The sequence below is a fragment of the Nuphar pumila genome, chromosome 5, assembly GCF_984573655.1.
Source record: "Nuphar pumila chromosome 5, dmNupPumi1.hap1.1, whole genome shotgun sequence".
Classification (NCBI taxonomy): domain Eukaryota; kingdom Viridiplantae; phylum Streptophyta; class Magnoliopsida; order Nymphaeales; family Nymphaeaceae; genus Nuphar; species Nuphar pumila.
In genome coordinates, this window is record NC_143253.1 from 12,188,977 (window position 1) to 12,205,718 (window position 16,742).

Sequence of the window (16,742 nt, forward strand, 5' to 3'; positions counted from 1 at the left end):
GGTGATATGCAGGGAGTTAATCATATCAAAGATGTGCTTAAAGCCAACTTTGATATGACCGATTTTAACTTTTTGCAGAATTTTCTTGAAATAGAAGTTGCCTACTCACCTCGTGGTTATTTTTTGTCACATACTAAGTATGCAGTAGAGATCATTGAACGATCAAGACTCTTGGATGAAAAACGGGTTGATACTTCGGAGGTTATAAATGCCAAAATGAAGAAAGATGATGTCGAGCTTCTACAAGATCCAACTCCTTACAAACAAATGATTGGAGATTTGTCTTATATTTCTATCACTCGTCCTGATATATCTCATGCTGTTAATTCTGTTAGTCAATTTCAGCATTCTCCCACTACAGTGCATATGAGTGTTGTAAAGAGAATTGTTAGACATATTAAGAAATCCATCAATTATAGATTTTTTTTATTATCCTCTTCTTCGTTAGAAGTCATTGCATATTCTGATTTTGATTGATGAAGGGATATAAATGATAGACGCTCAACCACTGATTTATGTGTGTTTGTAGGCGATTCCTTAGTTTCATGCCTTTGCAAGAAGCAACAAAAGGTGTTGCTTTCCTCTACTGAAGCTGAGTATCATGCCATGACAACAACCACATCGAAGTTAGTATGGTTGCGACAACTACTAGAGGTCCTGGGAATTCACATTGGAGAACCCTCCGGACTATGTTGTGAGAACAAAAGCGCAGTGTACATTGCAAACAATCATACATTTCATGAGAGGACAAAACATATTGAAATGGATTGCCACTATGTACCTGAAGAATTTCTGAAGAAGACCATCACATTGCCTTACGTTCTCTCAGAGTACCAACTAGCGGACTTCTTCAGTAAAGGGCTTCCGTCACCTCAATTTTTGTTCCTAGTTAGCAAACTCTCGGTTGTCCCACCATGAGTTTGAGGGGGGTGTTAAGATATATATATATATATATAAACCGAAATACCCATCAGAGGTATTTCAGTCTTTTCATTGAATAGGGATCAGCCCATTAGGGGCTGACATTTTTTTTTTGTATTTTACTTTTCTTGTATTTTTATTTTTTTTGTTTTTTGACTTTTGTCATGAAGGGGACAGCTCCATGTGGCTGTTGGAGCTGCCCCACACAAAGAAGACATTACAGGCAATTAAGACAAGTGACCTGCTCAGGTGGGGTATTTAACCACTCAACATTATCACCATCACAAGAGACATGTTCAAGTGTTCAAGAAGTAAATGGCAGGAGATGGCTGTCTAGTCTGGAATATACCATGAGGTAGCACCTGACTTAGGTGGCGGTACTGCTCAATAAGATCCACCTGCCATTGTTAGAGGAGATACAAAAGGCACCACTTAAATGTTGCAACTGATCTCCAGAAATAAAACTTGGGAAGAGGTTTGAAGAGCACCGACAAAAGGATACACTATGGAGTAGTTCGAACTATATATACCATTTTAGAACTGTTCTAAGTACATGAGTATCTGAATATCACATGCAATGTCCATTCTAATTTCTGTGCAAGTCCCAAGATCTATTGCATATATGATCCAATTGCTATCCAAGGAGTGTGTATGTTTCCAATTATAGCTTCAAGAAATTTTCACTATAAGCTGTCCATACTTCATGCTTAGCTGAGCTTGTAGCGATAGTATCCCCCTCATGGATACATGATTGAGTGAGTGCCCAAATCTTTCATATTACGATATGAAAGGCTTGTTCAAATATAGGGTTGACCCATGGTACAAGTGCATTTGTAATGGATTGAAAAGGCAACCTCTTTTGACCAAATCTAGAGCTGATATGTCGCCACAATACAATGACGAAAGATAGGAGACGAAGTTGGTATGTCTCAGCATGTTGCTGGCACAAGTGACATAAGATTGGCTAAGAAAATGCACGGAGTTTGTAGCCTATCCAATGGTGGAAGCTTGCCTTCACAGGCTAAGTGTCCAGCCCATCTGCAGAAGCTAATGTTCTTCATGTGACCACGGTGATATGATCTGCACTTAAAGTATCAAGTGAAAGAGAAGCAGTTTGGAAAATGAATGAGAGAGGAGAACTGGAGAAGAGAGAAGAGTGAGAGAGGCACCGATAGAGAGAGATAAGAGATTAGGGCAGCAAAAAGTTACTTTTCATTTCATTCTTTTACATATATACATTTCAGAAAGAATATGGGCGAGGACAGAAATACCCTTACAGTAAAGTATATATGACTTAAGTTGCAAGACTATATTAATACCAAAAATACCTTCATATTACTGAATCATTCCCAAACACTCACCTTCAATTTGGGGAGAAAATATTTAACATCCCCAACTTACCACTAATTTCTTGGAGCCTCATTTTATTTACAGCTTTAGTAAGGATGTTGGCCAATTGGACAGTGAACCTCTAATTGCTTGTACTCGATCTTCTCTTTAGTAAGGATGTCGGCCAATTGGACAGTGAACCTCAAATTGCTTGTACTCGATCTTCTCCCTAATGAAGTGACAGTCCATCTCTATATGTTTAGTCCTTTCAGGATGGACTGGATTGGAAGGTATTTTGAATAGCTGCCTTATTGTCACAAAGTAATGATGTGAGTATATTGTTAATATAGATAATTGTTAATATTTATGATTTAAAAACATGATTCTTTATAAAAAGTATCCTTTTATGAGCATTCTGCATTAAAACCACAGAGTCCATACAAATGCACATAAGAGGCACGTGGATCGGTAGCCCATTTGGTGTCCGATCCAGGTCAACTTGTGCGATTCTCGAGTCGACTCATGTGATTCCCGAGTCGACTTGTCGGGTTTGCCAACTATGATGCACGATACCCTGAAGTTGACCTATCTTCAATTGCTCCAACCCAATCTGCATTTAATTTTATATTAAAATGTCCATAATTACCATATAAAAGTCCCTTTCCAGTTCTTTGCTTCAATTATCTCAATTCACAATATTCATATGTGCAAGAGTTGGAGAATGTATAAATCTGCTTAGTACACCCACAACCAGTGTTGTTAAAAACGTGCCTCACCCCAAGGCAAGGGCTCTTGTGCCTTGAGGCGCATGTAAATAGTGCATATGCCATAAGGCGTATGCCCCTTACGCTATGAGGCGTATGCCCCTTACGCTATGAGGCGTACGACTCAGGGTGAGGCACGCCTCAACTTGAAGCGCACACTATTTCAATATTGGGTCAAATGGGGTCAAAGCCCCCATTTGACCCAAAATAAGGGGAAAAGAGAGGGATGCCTGACCCTAAACCTATTTTTTTTCTCTCTCTCTGTATGTCTCTCATCTCTCTCTCTCTCTCTGTATGTCTCTCATCTCTCTCTCTCTCTCTCGATGTTGCTCTGTCTATTACGTGTGTATATCCTTTTGATGTAGTGTTTGATGAAGATAAATGGATTTTAGTGCTTGAAATTAAGGGCTTTTGTGTATTCTTACATTCTTTTGTGTGTTTGTTAATTTTAACTTTCTATTGCGTATATACATGCAAGTGTTTGGTTAAATGGATTTTAGGGCTTTAAATTAGGGGCTTTTGTGTGTTTGTTAATATTCTTGCATTCTTTTGTGTGTTTGTTAATTTTTGGTATTCTATTGCGTATATACATGCAAAAATGTGTTGGCTGACCCTTTTGATATAGTGTTTGATGAAGATAAATGGATTTTTGGCATTTCTTTTATTTATTTGTATTTTTAGATATTTTTTAAAGTTTTTTTAGTTTTCAATTATTTTTGAGGCTTACGCTTTACTGGTGGAGTTTTACGTTACGCCTTAACGCTTTTCACAACATTGGCCACAATGTATGCTATATTTAGTATGATAATGGTGAGATATATAAGCTTTCCAACCAATCTTTGATACCTTTCATTATCTTCCAATTCTCCATCCTTGCTTTGGACCAGCTTATAATTGACTTCAATAGGAGTGTCATTCTTGGATCCAAGCATCTCAACCTCTTTCCAGAGATCAAGAGTATATTTTCTTTAGAGGGAATGATACCCTTGCTTGATCTTAAGACTTCAATGCCTAAGAAATAATGTAGGGTCTAAGATATTTGACATCAAACACTCCTCTTATTATGTTTTCAAATTTCTAGTCATCAATCCCTTTTCCTTCATCTCCTGTACTCACAATGTTATCTACATAAACAATTTATGCAGATTTTTTTTCATCTCCCTTTACAAAAAGTGTATGATTATTTGTACTTCTCTATTCAAATTGAATAATGGCAGTACTAAGTCTTTCAATCTATGCTCTTGGAGACTGCTTAAGGACATATATGGCCTTATTTAACTGACACACTTTGTTACCATCATTAGACAACTTGAAACCAGGAGAAAACACACACACACATATAGGGAAACTGGAATATGTTTACCACCAAAACATGTTTGCTGGTTTGAACCAATAGTGGCCATCTGACCTGGGGATCGGACGTCTCCCTTCTTTCCCCTTTCCGCCCAACACAAACCCTGTCCCTCCCACCCCAGACCGATTCTCCCCACTTTCCCTCTCCCTTTCACTCCCCTTTTTATGTGGAGCACAACCACTGCCGAACACTGCCAACAGTCGATCGATCCACCACCAGCGAGGTTCCCCCTCCCTTCTTTCTGAGGACCACCATCACCACCTTCTTCACCCGATCTCCCTCCTCTACTTTCCTTTCTTCCTCCCTTATGAAAGAAAAATGCAGAAGATGACTCTAGGTGTTGGCTAACCTTTCAGCATATTTTGTTATCAATTTCTGTCTTCAATTTGTTTTTTTCAGAGTGTTGAAGAAGCAGAGTGCAGAAGGGCATATGAATTAGCTGCTGAGGTTTACATGTCTAGTTTTGATCGTTCTAAGCCCTCAGATGAGGTAACTTATTCATTGTATTTGATGGATTTGATGCAGAGACATTTTGCTAAGCAGTTGTTTCTCACTCCCATCCACATTTCAGGTTCTCCTAAGAGAAGCACATGAAGATGCTGTGAAGATGTCACTGGCTACTTTTAACACCAGTGCTGTTGGTGCAGGATTAGCACGTCAGAAGTATGAAAGTCAACTTCACAATCTCCTTAGAAAGGCATTTGAGGTAATTTTCATTTATTAAATTTTCTCTTTGCATGAAATTGCTTTTCATATTAATTCTTATTTATATTTTGCTTCATTTAGCAAATATAGCAGCTTTCAATATAATGGACTGGGAGAAATGCTCTTATTATATGACAGATTGGAAAATTTGATTTTCTAGACCTCAAGATAGAATAAAATCAAAGCTTTTGGTGTTTCTCCAACTCATTGTAACTTTTTAAGCCGTTTAATCTATCCTTTGTTAATCTCTCTTAATAGTCTTGTTTTGGAAATTTAAACTTGCAATGCTGATTAACATACAAAGTATGTGAGGAAGAATGATCCATGTACTTCACAAAATAAAATTTCACTTTATTTTGAAATTGACATGATAGTTTGCGGAGCATGAGGTTTGAAAAGAAAGATAGTCCAAAAATAGCTTGTTACATTTAGAATACAATGCAATTTTCAAAATTTTATAGTATGTTTTAATTGCAATATTATCACTGTAATATCACATGCGTGTGCATGTGTGTTTGTTGTAGTTAGTTTTAGGCTAGTATAAAACCCATATTCGAGAATGGCGTAAAAAATTGTAGATATGTTTGCCCAGGTACATGGTCATGGACAACAGAGCAAGGTTTTGGTAGTTGTGCCATGCATCAGTGGTATTTGTGTGTGTCTGCATAATATCCAGAACATAAAAAGTAGAAAGCGGTTTTGAGATGATGGATTAAAGTCACATTATGAGCATTTAGTCTACCTCCCTATGTTACATGGGTGCGACACCGGTGCGGCGCAATTTCAAAAATTTTGGACATGGGGGCTCGGTTATATATATGTATATATATTTAAAATATATATATATATATATATATATATATAAATTGATTTTTTTAGCTTTTTGCCCTAAAAAATGGACAAAAATAGACTCGGTCAAAGTTGACCGAGTCCAAAATGTGGACAGACTCGGCCCCGGTGCGTTGACCGAGTCCGACACTTGGTCGACTGTGTCCGAAGCCGCACCCGTGTCGGGGCATGTCGACGCGGGTGCGTCAACCCCCTAGCCGAGTCCGTGTGACATAGCTACCTCCTCTCATCTGAGATCTAAGAACAGATGAAAAGTACCTCCCATTGGCTATTCACGGGGCCTCTGCGTGGTTGGTAGGAGCTGTCAGTGCATGTCTCGTTGTGGTGGGACGTTGCAGGTTCAAAACCCAGTGGTACATTGAGTAACTGGTGGGAGTCTGCCTAACCCTAGCTTGCCTTTCAAAAATAAAGGAGCAAGTTATACAAAAACCTACTCCTGTAATATAATGGGGCTCAAAAGGATTTTGTACAATTTGCTTATCAAAATGATGGATTTTGTGTGATATGTATGTATGAGTGCATGTAAGTACTGATGTTTGGTGTTCCATTTCTTATGTATTACAAAGCTTTATTTTCTTATATAAATTCTTATAATCTTGTGAGTCTCATCAATCTTTTGGCCTTGATCTATATTATTTCAAAAATATAATGTCAGGTCTATGGTCAACTTGGGTGAAATAGCTACTAAAAGAAAAAACACTTGTGAAATTACTTGAAAAGCATGACTTGATGCAATATTGTAATCAGAGTGCGTGAACCTTATTACCTTAGGCAGTTAACTGAAAGAAAAGAACACCATCCCCCTGATTTCATGGCTCAAACCATTTCATCCATCTGTCTTTAGTTAGAAAATGTATTTAAATCCAAAAGACTAGGTTTGCAGTTTAAGGTGTTAAGATATATGTAAGGTGGTGGTTACCTAAGTATACTTAGGTATACTTATTGGCTTCTTCTTTTGTTTCTCTTTCTTTATACTTTTAGGTATTTTAATTTGTTTATTTTTAGTTATTATTTAAATGATTAATATTATATTTTTTCTGTTTTATTTTTTATCAACTAGGCTGACCAACTGAGCTATACCTAACGGCTGGTTGAAAGCTTAGTTGTCAAAAGCGGTGCCTGTTAAAATTAAATGTATATTGTTAAAATTAAATGTATACCAATACCCGACAAGGGTATTTTTGTCTTTTATATTTAGAACAGTCCACTAGGGACTGAAATGTAACTTTTTATTTTTCTTTTTCTTTTTTTATTTTCTATTTTCTGTTTTCCTGTCAGTATTTTTGACTGTTGGGAGGCAGTCCAACGTTGGGAGACAGTCCAACTAGACGTTGGACTGCCTCCCAACAGTCATAAATATGACCGTTCGAAGGCAGTCCAACGTCTGTTGGGCTGCCTTCCATTCATTAAGGTGAGGCTCTATAAATTGAGCCTCACTTCTACCTTGTAAGTATGCTTTTTATAAAGTATTTGCTGTGATATTATAAAGCCTTTTGTTTTTCAATAGGCTTTTATGCCTTATTGCTGTGTATGTATTTCATCTCTTATGAGATTATAATCGGTCCATTAGAGACTACGATTCTTGTGTTTGCACAAGTCTTTTGACTTTATATTTGTGCATCCTTGATTCATTACATGATATCAGAGCGAAGGTCGTTTGAAAAAGCTTCTTTAGTGATCCTTTTGTGGTAGTGCTCTTCACGCTCATGTTAGTCATTCTTCTATTCAAATCTTCGCAAGTCATTACGGGAGAAAGAGATTTCGCCTCCGTCATCATATACAAGCTAAATGAGAACTATTTGATGTGGGCGATGACAATGTAAAATTACATCAAAGGCAAAAAGCTATGGGGTTTTGTTAGTGGTTCTACTAACGAACTCCAACTTAAATTGACTAGAAGAGAATGAGATCAAGTCAAAGTGTTGTCCGAAGAAGAAAATGAAAAGGCTTTACAAGAATACCAAGATAAGTTGGTAGATTGGGAAGCAAACAATGCTCAAATTCTCTCATGGTTTATGAATACCATGGAATTTAAGATTGCCACCAACATCATCAAGTTCACGAAGGCATGTGATGCATGGACCTTTTTAAAGAATTTCTTCGTTCAAAAGGATATGACTAGACTATATTACCTCAAAGACAAGGTACATAATGCTAAACAAGGAGACAAAAGTGAGAGATTTCTATGGGGTTTTGTCTCTTATTTGGGATGAATTAGCCATGTTAGAACCTAAATGGGAAAGTTCGGCTATTGAAATGAGAAAAACTCAAATAGAAAGAAAAAATGTTTTCTTTTTCCTTTATGGCCTTCAGCCCGAATTTGAACAAGTTAGGTCCTCTTTACTTCATGGGACCCCAATTCTTTCTATAAGTGATGCTCTTGCGCATATTTGCCAAGAGGAAACAAAGCTTGGCATGCATAAGTCAAATGATGAGGTTCATGTCATGTCAAAACCCGAAAACTTTGTGAAAACTTATAAACCCCCTCGTTTTGAAAAGAAAAACAATGGGGAAGGACATCATGGAGGATACAAGGGTGGATACTGTTAAATTATTTTATCAAATATATTATATATATATATATATATATATAAGGTAATACATATACATATATATATATATATATATAATATATGTATATGTATCTACCTATTATATATATAAAATATATATGATTAGTCATAGGGGTAGTTTCGTTTTTTCACCCTTTTTACGCATATTCAATTCTTGAATATATTTTTTGTAAATTCTTTTTTTCTTTTCTTTTTCCTTTTTTCAATGTACTTTTGTACCTTGGGAGCCCACCACTAGTCGTTGGGCCCCTCCAACGACTATATGGGAGCCCCTCCAAGGGTCTTCCCTTGCCCTATAAAATGGGCCTCCCTCTATTGTATTTGGTATGGCTTTGGGTCAAAGTCCAAGTGTTCAATAAAGATTATATTCTTTTTTTAGTGCATTTGTGAGATTGATTGATTTGTGCTTTTGTGCACAAGTGTTCTTAGTGTTCTTATTTTGCATGTGTGCACTTGTCTTTCATCAAGAATATTGGGTCTTGATTATAGTATTTTGTTGAAGATACTTTTTTTTAGTGCATTTGTGAGATTGATTGATTTTAGGAGTGCGATTGAAAAATACAGTGAACCTAGTGGTTCCAATTCAACAAATGATGAAAATCTACGAAGAACTGAGAGAAATAGAAAGATGCCTTCTAGGTTCATCTTTACTCCTAAATATAGAGCCTGTCTTAGCGCCATTCATTCCTATGTAGAACCCAGGAACTTCGAAGAAGCGAAAAAGAATGAGTGGCTGAAAGCAATGGAATGTGAACTTTCGGCTCTCAACAGGGCAAAAACTTGAGAATTTCAAGATCTTCCTAAGGGTAAGAAAGCTACAGGGTGCAGATGAGTATATAAGGTAAAGACTAAGAGTGATGGATCTCTTGAGAGATATAAAGCGCAGTTAGTTGCAAAGGGATATAGTCAAGAATATAAGATTGACTATGAAGAAACATTTGCCCCTGTGGCCCGAATGGTCACTATCCGATGTCTTGTTACCGTTGCCTCAATTAACAAATGAAACATCTATCAAATGGATGTTAAAAATGCCTTCTTAAATGACGATTTGAATGAAGAGGTATATATGGATGCTCCACCCGGAATGGAGACTCCCAAAAGGAAAGTGCTTCGCCTTTGAAAAACACTTTATGGTTTAAAACAAGCCCCTAAGGCTTGGTATGATAGGTTTAACTCCGTAATGTTAGAAAATGGGTTTTCATCCTGTTTCACTGACACTGCTTTGTTCGTTAGAAAAACCAATGCACGGATTGTCATTTTGCTTTTGTACGTGGATGATATGCTAATAACCGAAAGTGATACTAAAGGGGTTAAAATCATAAAATCAATTTTAAAGGATATATTTGAAATGTCTGATTTGGGATTTCTAACTTATTTTTTGGGTATTGAAGTGACATACTCTCATAGAGGGTACTTTTTGTCTCAAACTAAGCTTGCATCTGAGGTTATTGACAGGTCAGGTATTACGGATGATAAAGTTTGTGAAACTCCTGCTATAGTAGGAGCTAAAATGAAGATTGATGATGGCATTCCTCTCTCCGATCTCACCCCCTACAAGCAGCTTGTGGGATCATTGATGTATCTAAGTATTACTAAACCAAATATTTCTCATGCAGTTCATACTGCAAGTTAGTTCTAACATGCATCAACATCACTTCATATGATTGCCATCTTGCGAATTGTGAGATACATAAGGGGTACTCTAAACAAGGGAGTGTTCTTATCTTCTTCTTCTGAATTAAAATTAATTGCTTGTACTGATTCTGACTGGGGAGGTGACCCAAATAACCGTCACCCCACCACTGTTTTTTGTATGTTTTTAGGAGACTCACTGATCTCATGGAGATGTAAGAAGCAACAAAAAATGTCTCTATCTTCAACAAAAGCTGAATATCGTGCCATGACGACTACTACCATGGAAATTGTATGGATTCATCAGCTATTAGAAAACATGGGGATCATAATAGAAGGGCCTACCAAGCTATGCTGTGATAACAAGAGTGCAATATACATTGTCAAAAGTCATATTTTTCATGAGCAGACTAAACACATTGAGATGGACTGTCACTATGTTTGGGAAGCGTATCTGAAAGGAGTTATAGATCTTCCATATGTAACTTCAAAATATCAGTTGACAGATTTTTTTCACCAAAGCTTTGTGTGCTCTGCGGTTCAATTTCCTCATTGGCAAACTTTCGGTTATCTTGCCCTAAGTTTGGGGGGGTGTTAAATTTTGTAATCGAATATTGTAATCCAATATATATTATATATATATAAGGTAATACATATACATATATATATAATATATGTATCTAACTATTATATATATATATAATATATTATTAGCCGTAGGGGTAGTTTTGTCTTTTCACCCTTTTTACGCATATTCAATTCTTGAATATGTTTTTTGTAAATTCTTTTTTTTTCTTTTTTCTTTTTTCTTTTTTCAATGTACTTTGGTACCTTGGGGGCCCACTACTAGTCGTTGGGCCCCTCCAACAATCACATTTGTGACCGTTGGAGGGGCTCCAACGACTATGTGGGAGCCCTTCCAAGGGTCTTCCCTTGCCCTATAAAAAGGGCATCCCTTTATTGTATTTGGTATGGCTTTGGGTCAAAGTCCAAGTGTTCAATAAAGATTATATTCTTTTTTTTAGTGCATTTGTGAGATTGATTGATTTGTGCTTTTGTGCACAAGTGTTCTTAGTGTTCTTATTTTGCATGTGTGCACTTGTCTTTCATCAAGAATATTGGGTCTTGATTATAGTATTTTGTTGAAGATACTTTTACAGATACAAGGGCAAAATCATTTGTCATTATTGTAAGGAATCGTGACACATAAGACCGGATTGCCTCAAATTTAAAAAGGTAGCCGCTCTAAGTGAAAAAACTCAAGATATCAAGAGAGAAGACAATTTCAATGATTTGACAATTACCCAAATAGCGGAGGCCGTTTCACATATCCTTAAGGCTACTCCTTCTACATCGGGTGTCACCATCTCTTCCTCTTCTTCTCCAGGTAATTCCACTTGGATTTTGGATTTAGGAGCGTCTTTTCATATGACATATAATGAATCTCTACTATCCGATTGCACCAATTCATACTTTTCATGTGTATCAACCGCTGATGGCACTTCCTTAAAAGTCAGAAGTATAAGAAATCTTAAAGACACTTCAAAGAAATTTTTTGTTCCAAACGTAAGGGTTATTCCAAAATTAGATTTAAACCTTGTTTCAGTTTCTCAAATTTTTGATAATGGGTGTAAAATCTTTTTCTCATCTAAGTCATGTTGAGTGCGGGATCTCCAGTCAGGGAAGCTGATTGGGTAAGGCCATAGAACAAGAGATCTCTATTATATGGACTCTTTATGTCTACCCCAAAACTCTTTTTATAATCATGTCAAAGACATGAATTTAGATCTTTGGTATAAAAGATTAGGACATCCATGTCTAAATGATCTTATTTTCTATTTTTGAAAACATTTTGTAAAGATAAAGATTTTGTATATGAAGATTGTATACTTGGAAAAATGCAAATGATACCTTTTGGATCAAGAACTTCCTCATCTAGTGAAATCTTTGAATTGGTGCACTCGGATGTATGGGGTCTCACTCCTGTTATGTTAAAGCCAGGATATTTATATCATGTTACATTCATAGATGATTTCAGTAGACATACTTGGATTTTCTTCCTTAAGCTTAAATCAGAAGTTTTTTTCGTGTTTTAAAAATTTTTATAACCTTGTTGTAAACCAATTTAAAACAAATATTAAAGTCTTCCGCTCTGACTCCAGGGGAGAGTTTCTCTCAAATGAATTTCAATCATATCTAAACACTTATGGAATTTTACACCAACGATCTTGTCTAAGGACTCAACAAAATGATATTTTTGAAAGAAAACATCGTCAAATTATTGAGACTGCTAGAACCTTTCTTATATCCAAGAATATTCCAAAACAATTTTGGGCCGAAGTTGCACTTACCACAGTGTATCTAATAAATAGAATACCTTCTCAAGTCTTGGAAAACAAATCTCCAATTGAAAAACTTTTTGAAATTTCTCTTGACTTGAAAAGACTAAGGGTATTTGGATGTAAATGTTTTGTGCTTCTTGAAAAATATAACAAACTCTTTCCCAAAGCCATAAAATGTGTCTTTCTTGGATATATCGAGAATAAAAAAGGCTATCGATGCCATGATCAAACAAATGACAAACTCTATGTTTCTAGAAATGTTACTTTTCTTGAAAGAAAAAAAAACAGATTTGATTTTGAAAAGCCCAAGGAAGAAATCGAGTATGCTTTTTTTATTTGATTTATTACCTAAATCAACTAATGAAATTGTTAATGACATTGAAAATTTTGAGTCGATTAACGACTCTAGTGAAGAAAAAAAACCATCCCAAAATCTCTTACAATATTTCAGACGAGGTACTAGGGAGCATCCACATGCCTTTGAAAGATATAATCAATCAACAAATATGGAGGAAACTAAAGTTAGGAGATCTGAACGAATTCATAGACCTCCAACTAGATTTGTGTCATATGAATCTTTTACTCCAAACTATAGGGCTTGCCTTCTAGCTATTCATTCATATCATGAACCATCTAACTACAATGAAGCTAAAAACATAGACTGAAGCTAAAAACATAGACGAGTGGGTAAAAGCCATGAAGATAGAATTAGATGCACTGCATAAAGCTCATACCTGAACAATTCAACCTCTTTTCAAGGGAAAGAAGACTATAGGGTGTACATGAGTCTTTAAAGTCAAAACAAAAAGTGATGGGTCCCTAAAAAGATATAAAGCACGATTAGTTGCAAAATGATACTCCCAGGAATGTAGAATAGATTATAAGAAGACATTTGCCCCAGTAACCTGTATCACCATAGTTAGGACTTTAGTTGCAGTAGCATCCATTAGAAAATGGCCTATTTATCAAGTAGATGTTAAAACACATTTCTAAATGAAGAAGTATACATGAATCCTCTTTCCGGTTTGACTATTGAAAATGGTATGGTTCTTCGACTTTAAAAGACTTGGTATGGGCTTAAGCAAGCCCCTAAAGCATGGTATGATCGGTTTAGTAATACCATATTGAAATTTGGTTTTAAATCCTGTTTCACTGACACTGATTTGTTTATAAGATCTACAGGTACCTCTATTATTATTCTTCTCTTGTATGTTGATGACATGATCATCACTGACAATGATAAAAAAGAAATTGAAGAAATTAAAGTTATGCTTAAAAGAAATTAAAGATTTGCATATGGTTTTTATTGATTTGGAGAAGGCTTACGATAGAGTACCTAGGGACGTTCTCTGGTGGACAATGATGAAGAAAGATGTTTCTCTCAAGTACATTAGTATAATTAAAGATATGTATGAAGGAGTAACCAATGTCTCACTTGTGGAGGGGTGACAACCAATTTTCCTATAACGGTTGGGTTACATCAAGGATCTGCTTTAAGCCCTTTCCTATTTGCTATAGTGATGGATGAGCTTACGAGATCAATTCAAGAAAATGTGCCGTGGTGTATGTTGTTTGCTGATGATATTGTTTTGATTGATGAGTCTAGAGCTAAGGTTAATGCTAAGTTAGAATTATGGAGACAGACATTGGAAGCAAGATGTTTTAAGTTGAGTAAGAGTAATACAGAATACATGGAATATCGATTTAGTAAGCAACGAAGTAGTGATGGGAGTGTAGTGAAGCTTGGTGAGCACGAAATACCGGTGGATGATTCTTTCAAATATTTGGGATCTATCATTCAAAAGTATGGAGAAATTGCTGGAGATGTAAATCATAGGATAAAGGTTGGGTGGATGAAATGGAAGAGTGCAACTGGAGTGTTGTGCGATCGTAAAATGCCATTGCGGTTGAAGGGAAAGTTTTATAGGACGACTATTAGGCCCGCTTTACTATATAGTACGGAATGTTGGGCTGCCAAGAGACATCATATTCAAAAAATGAGTGTAGCTGAGATGCGTATGCTGAGATGGATGTGTGGAAATACAATAAAAGATAAGATTCAGAACGAGGAGATACGTAAGAAGGTAGGCGTTGCACCCATTGAAAATAAGATGAGAGAGAATCATTTACGGTGGTTTGGACATATTTGACGAAGGCCTAATGATGCTCCAGTTAGAAGGATGGAGAAATGGGAAAATATATTAGTTAAAAGAGGTCGGGGTAGGCCTAGGAAGACATGGATGGAGGTGATAAGAAAGGATATGAATGCTTTGAACCTCACCGAGGACATGGCATTGGATAGAAATGAATGGAGGAGAAGGATTCATGTGGAAGACCCATAATTATTTTCTTTGTTGGTTCATATCGCCGACCCCAATTGTTTTGGGATGAAGGCGTAGTTGTTGTTTATTGTAAAGTTATGCTTAAAAAATCTTTTGATATAACTGATCTTGTTTTTTTGAGATATTTTCTAGGCATTGAAGTAGCTTACTCACCAAGGGGATACATTTTATCTCAAATCAAGTTTGCAGCAGATATTGTTGCACGTTTGGGAATCACTGACACAAAGTGTACGAACACACTTGAGATGATAAATGCAAAAATGAGAGCTGAAGATGGAATACTATTAGATGATTCAACACCTTATAGGCAACTTATCGGATCACTAATGTACCTTTCTATTTCTAGACCTGATATTGCGCGTGCCGTACATAATGTCAGCCAATTTCAACATGCGCCCACATCAGTTCACTTGAGTGCCGTGTTGAGAATAGTTTGATACATCTAGAAAACTATTTCTAAAGGGTTATTCTTATCATTTTTCTCATCTTTAAATCTTATTGCTTATACTGATTCTGATTGAGTAGGAGATCTCAATAACCGTCACTCAATTGCCGGTTTTGTGTCTTTTTAGGTGATTCTCTCATTTCTTGGCGATGTAAGAAACAACAAAATGTGTCCTTATCCTTCACTGAAGCTGAGTATAGGGCAATAGTTACAACCTATGTCACATGAGTGCGGGTGCGGGGATGCGGCACTTTAAAAAAACCTTGGGTGCGGGTGCGGCAAAATATATATATATAAAAGGGGGGTCCGAGGGTTCTTCTCATTAAATTCTTGTGATAAAATAAACATGATTTTTGTGATAAGCAAAAATGGGTCTTTTCATGGTTTTTCCTTAACCAACCATTTATTTTTTTATTTCTAAGAGTGTTAAGTTTGTGAAATTTCATATGGCTCGGCCCGAGTTCCAATTAAGTTAGTATTTTTCAATGTAAAAATGATAAAAAATATTATTTTAGCAGGTATGGTTTGGATCTGATTTATCATTTATGTAACCTTATAAGGTTCGGGTATGGTTTCTCTTATGATGAGTTTAATTAGACTCTAGTCCAGGATTCTGGTATGGTTTCTTATGATGGATTCCATTAGACTCAAGTCCATAACCCGATACCATTATCTCATATAGGGTTTGAGTTTGATTTCACTTAAATCCGAACCAAACCCAACCCAACCCGTTGACACCATGAAATTGAAAGTGGGCCTAACCACGAGCGATAATGTGGTGCGGCCAGCGCTTCGCACTCATAAGAGTAGTGATAATAATCTCTCTCTCTCTCTCTGACGCGATGATCGAGGTGGAGAGCTGGAGAGGTGAATGTGAAGTCTGTACAACTCATTTAATTCATGCCTGACAGAGCGCAACATTGAACCAGTAGTCATTTAATTCATGCCTGACAGAGCGCAGTATTGAACCAGTCTGGGTCACCTTTCATTCATTGCTCTCTCTATGTCGCCTTTGTTTTCGTGCTGCTTGTGGTCTTTTTGCCTCTTGAGGAAGAAAGAGCAGCAATTGGGGTTTTCGAATCCTACATAATACTTTTGAGTATTTTATAGCTAAAGGAGTCTATCACACAACACTCTTTTGGCTCTCTTTCGTCTGAGAGAGAGAGAGAGAGAGAGAGAGAGAGAGAGAGAGAGAGAGAGAGAGAGAGAGAGAGAGAGAGAGAGAGAGAGAGAGAGAGAGCTCCATGTTGTGAAAAGAAAGGGTTGAAAAAGGGTTTGTGGACGGTTGAAGAAGACGAGATCTTTGTCGATTACATCAATAAGAATGGCCATGGCAGCTGGCGCTCCCTTCCTAAACTTGCTGGTACTCTTTAATTTCCTACTTCATTCTTTCTTCTTCTCCATCTTTGTTTTCTCTATTATTTTTTTCTCTTTTGCTTCTCCTTGGTTTTAGTCCGTTTCATGGGTTTCTTTTTTTTTAAAGGAT

General features: G+C 36.6%; 1 protein-coding gene across 1 annotated transcript in view; it reads left to right on the forward strand.

The window, feature by feature from the left end:
• The window catches only part of LOC149836806 (uncharacterized), a 49,509-nt gene that overhangs the window by 7,921 nt on the left and 24,846 nt on the right, over positions 1–16,742 (forward strand). The window contains exons 8-9 of the mRNA XM_090005589.1: positions 4,768–4,857; positions 4,940–5,074. Of these exons, the coding sequence (XP_089861715.1) occupies positions 4,768–4,857; positions 4,940–5,074 (225 nt within the window). The remainder of the gene's footprint in view (positions 1–4,767; positions 4,858–4,939; positions 5,075–16,742) is intronic.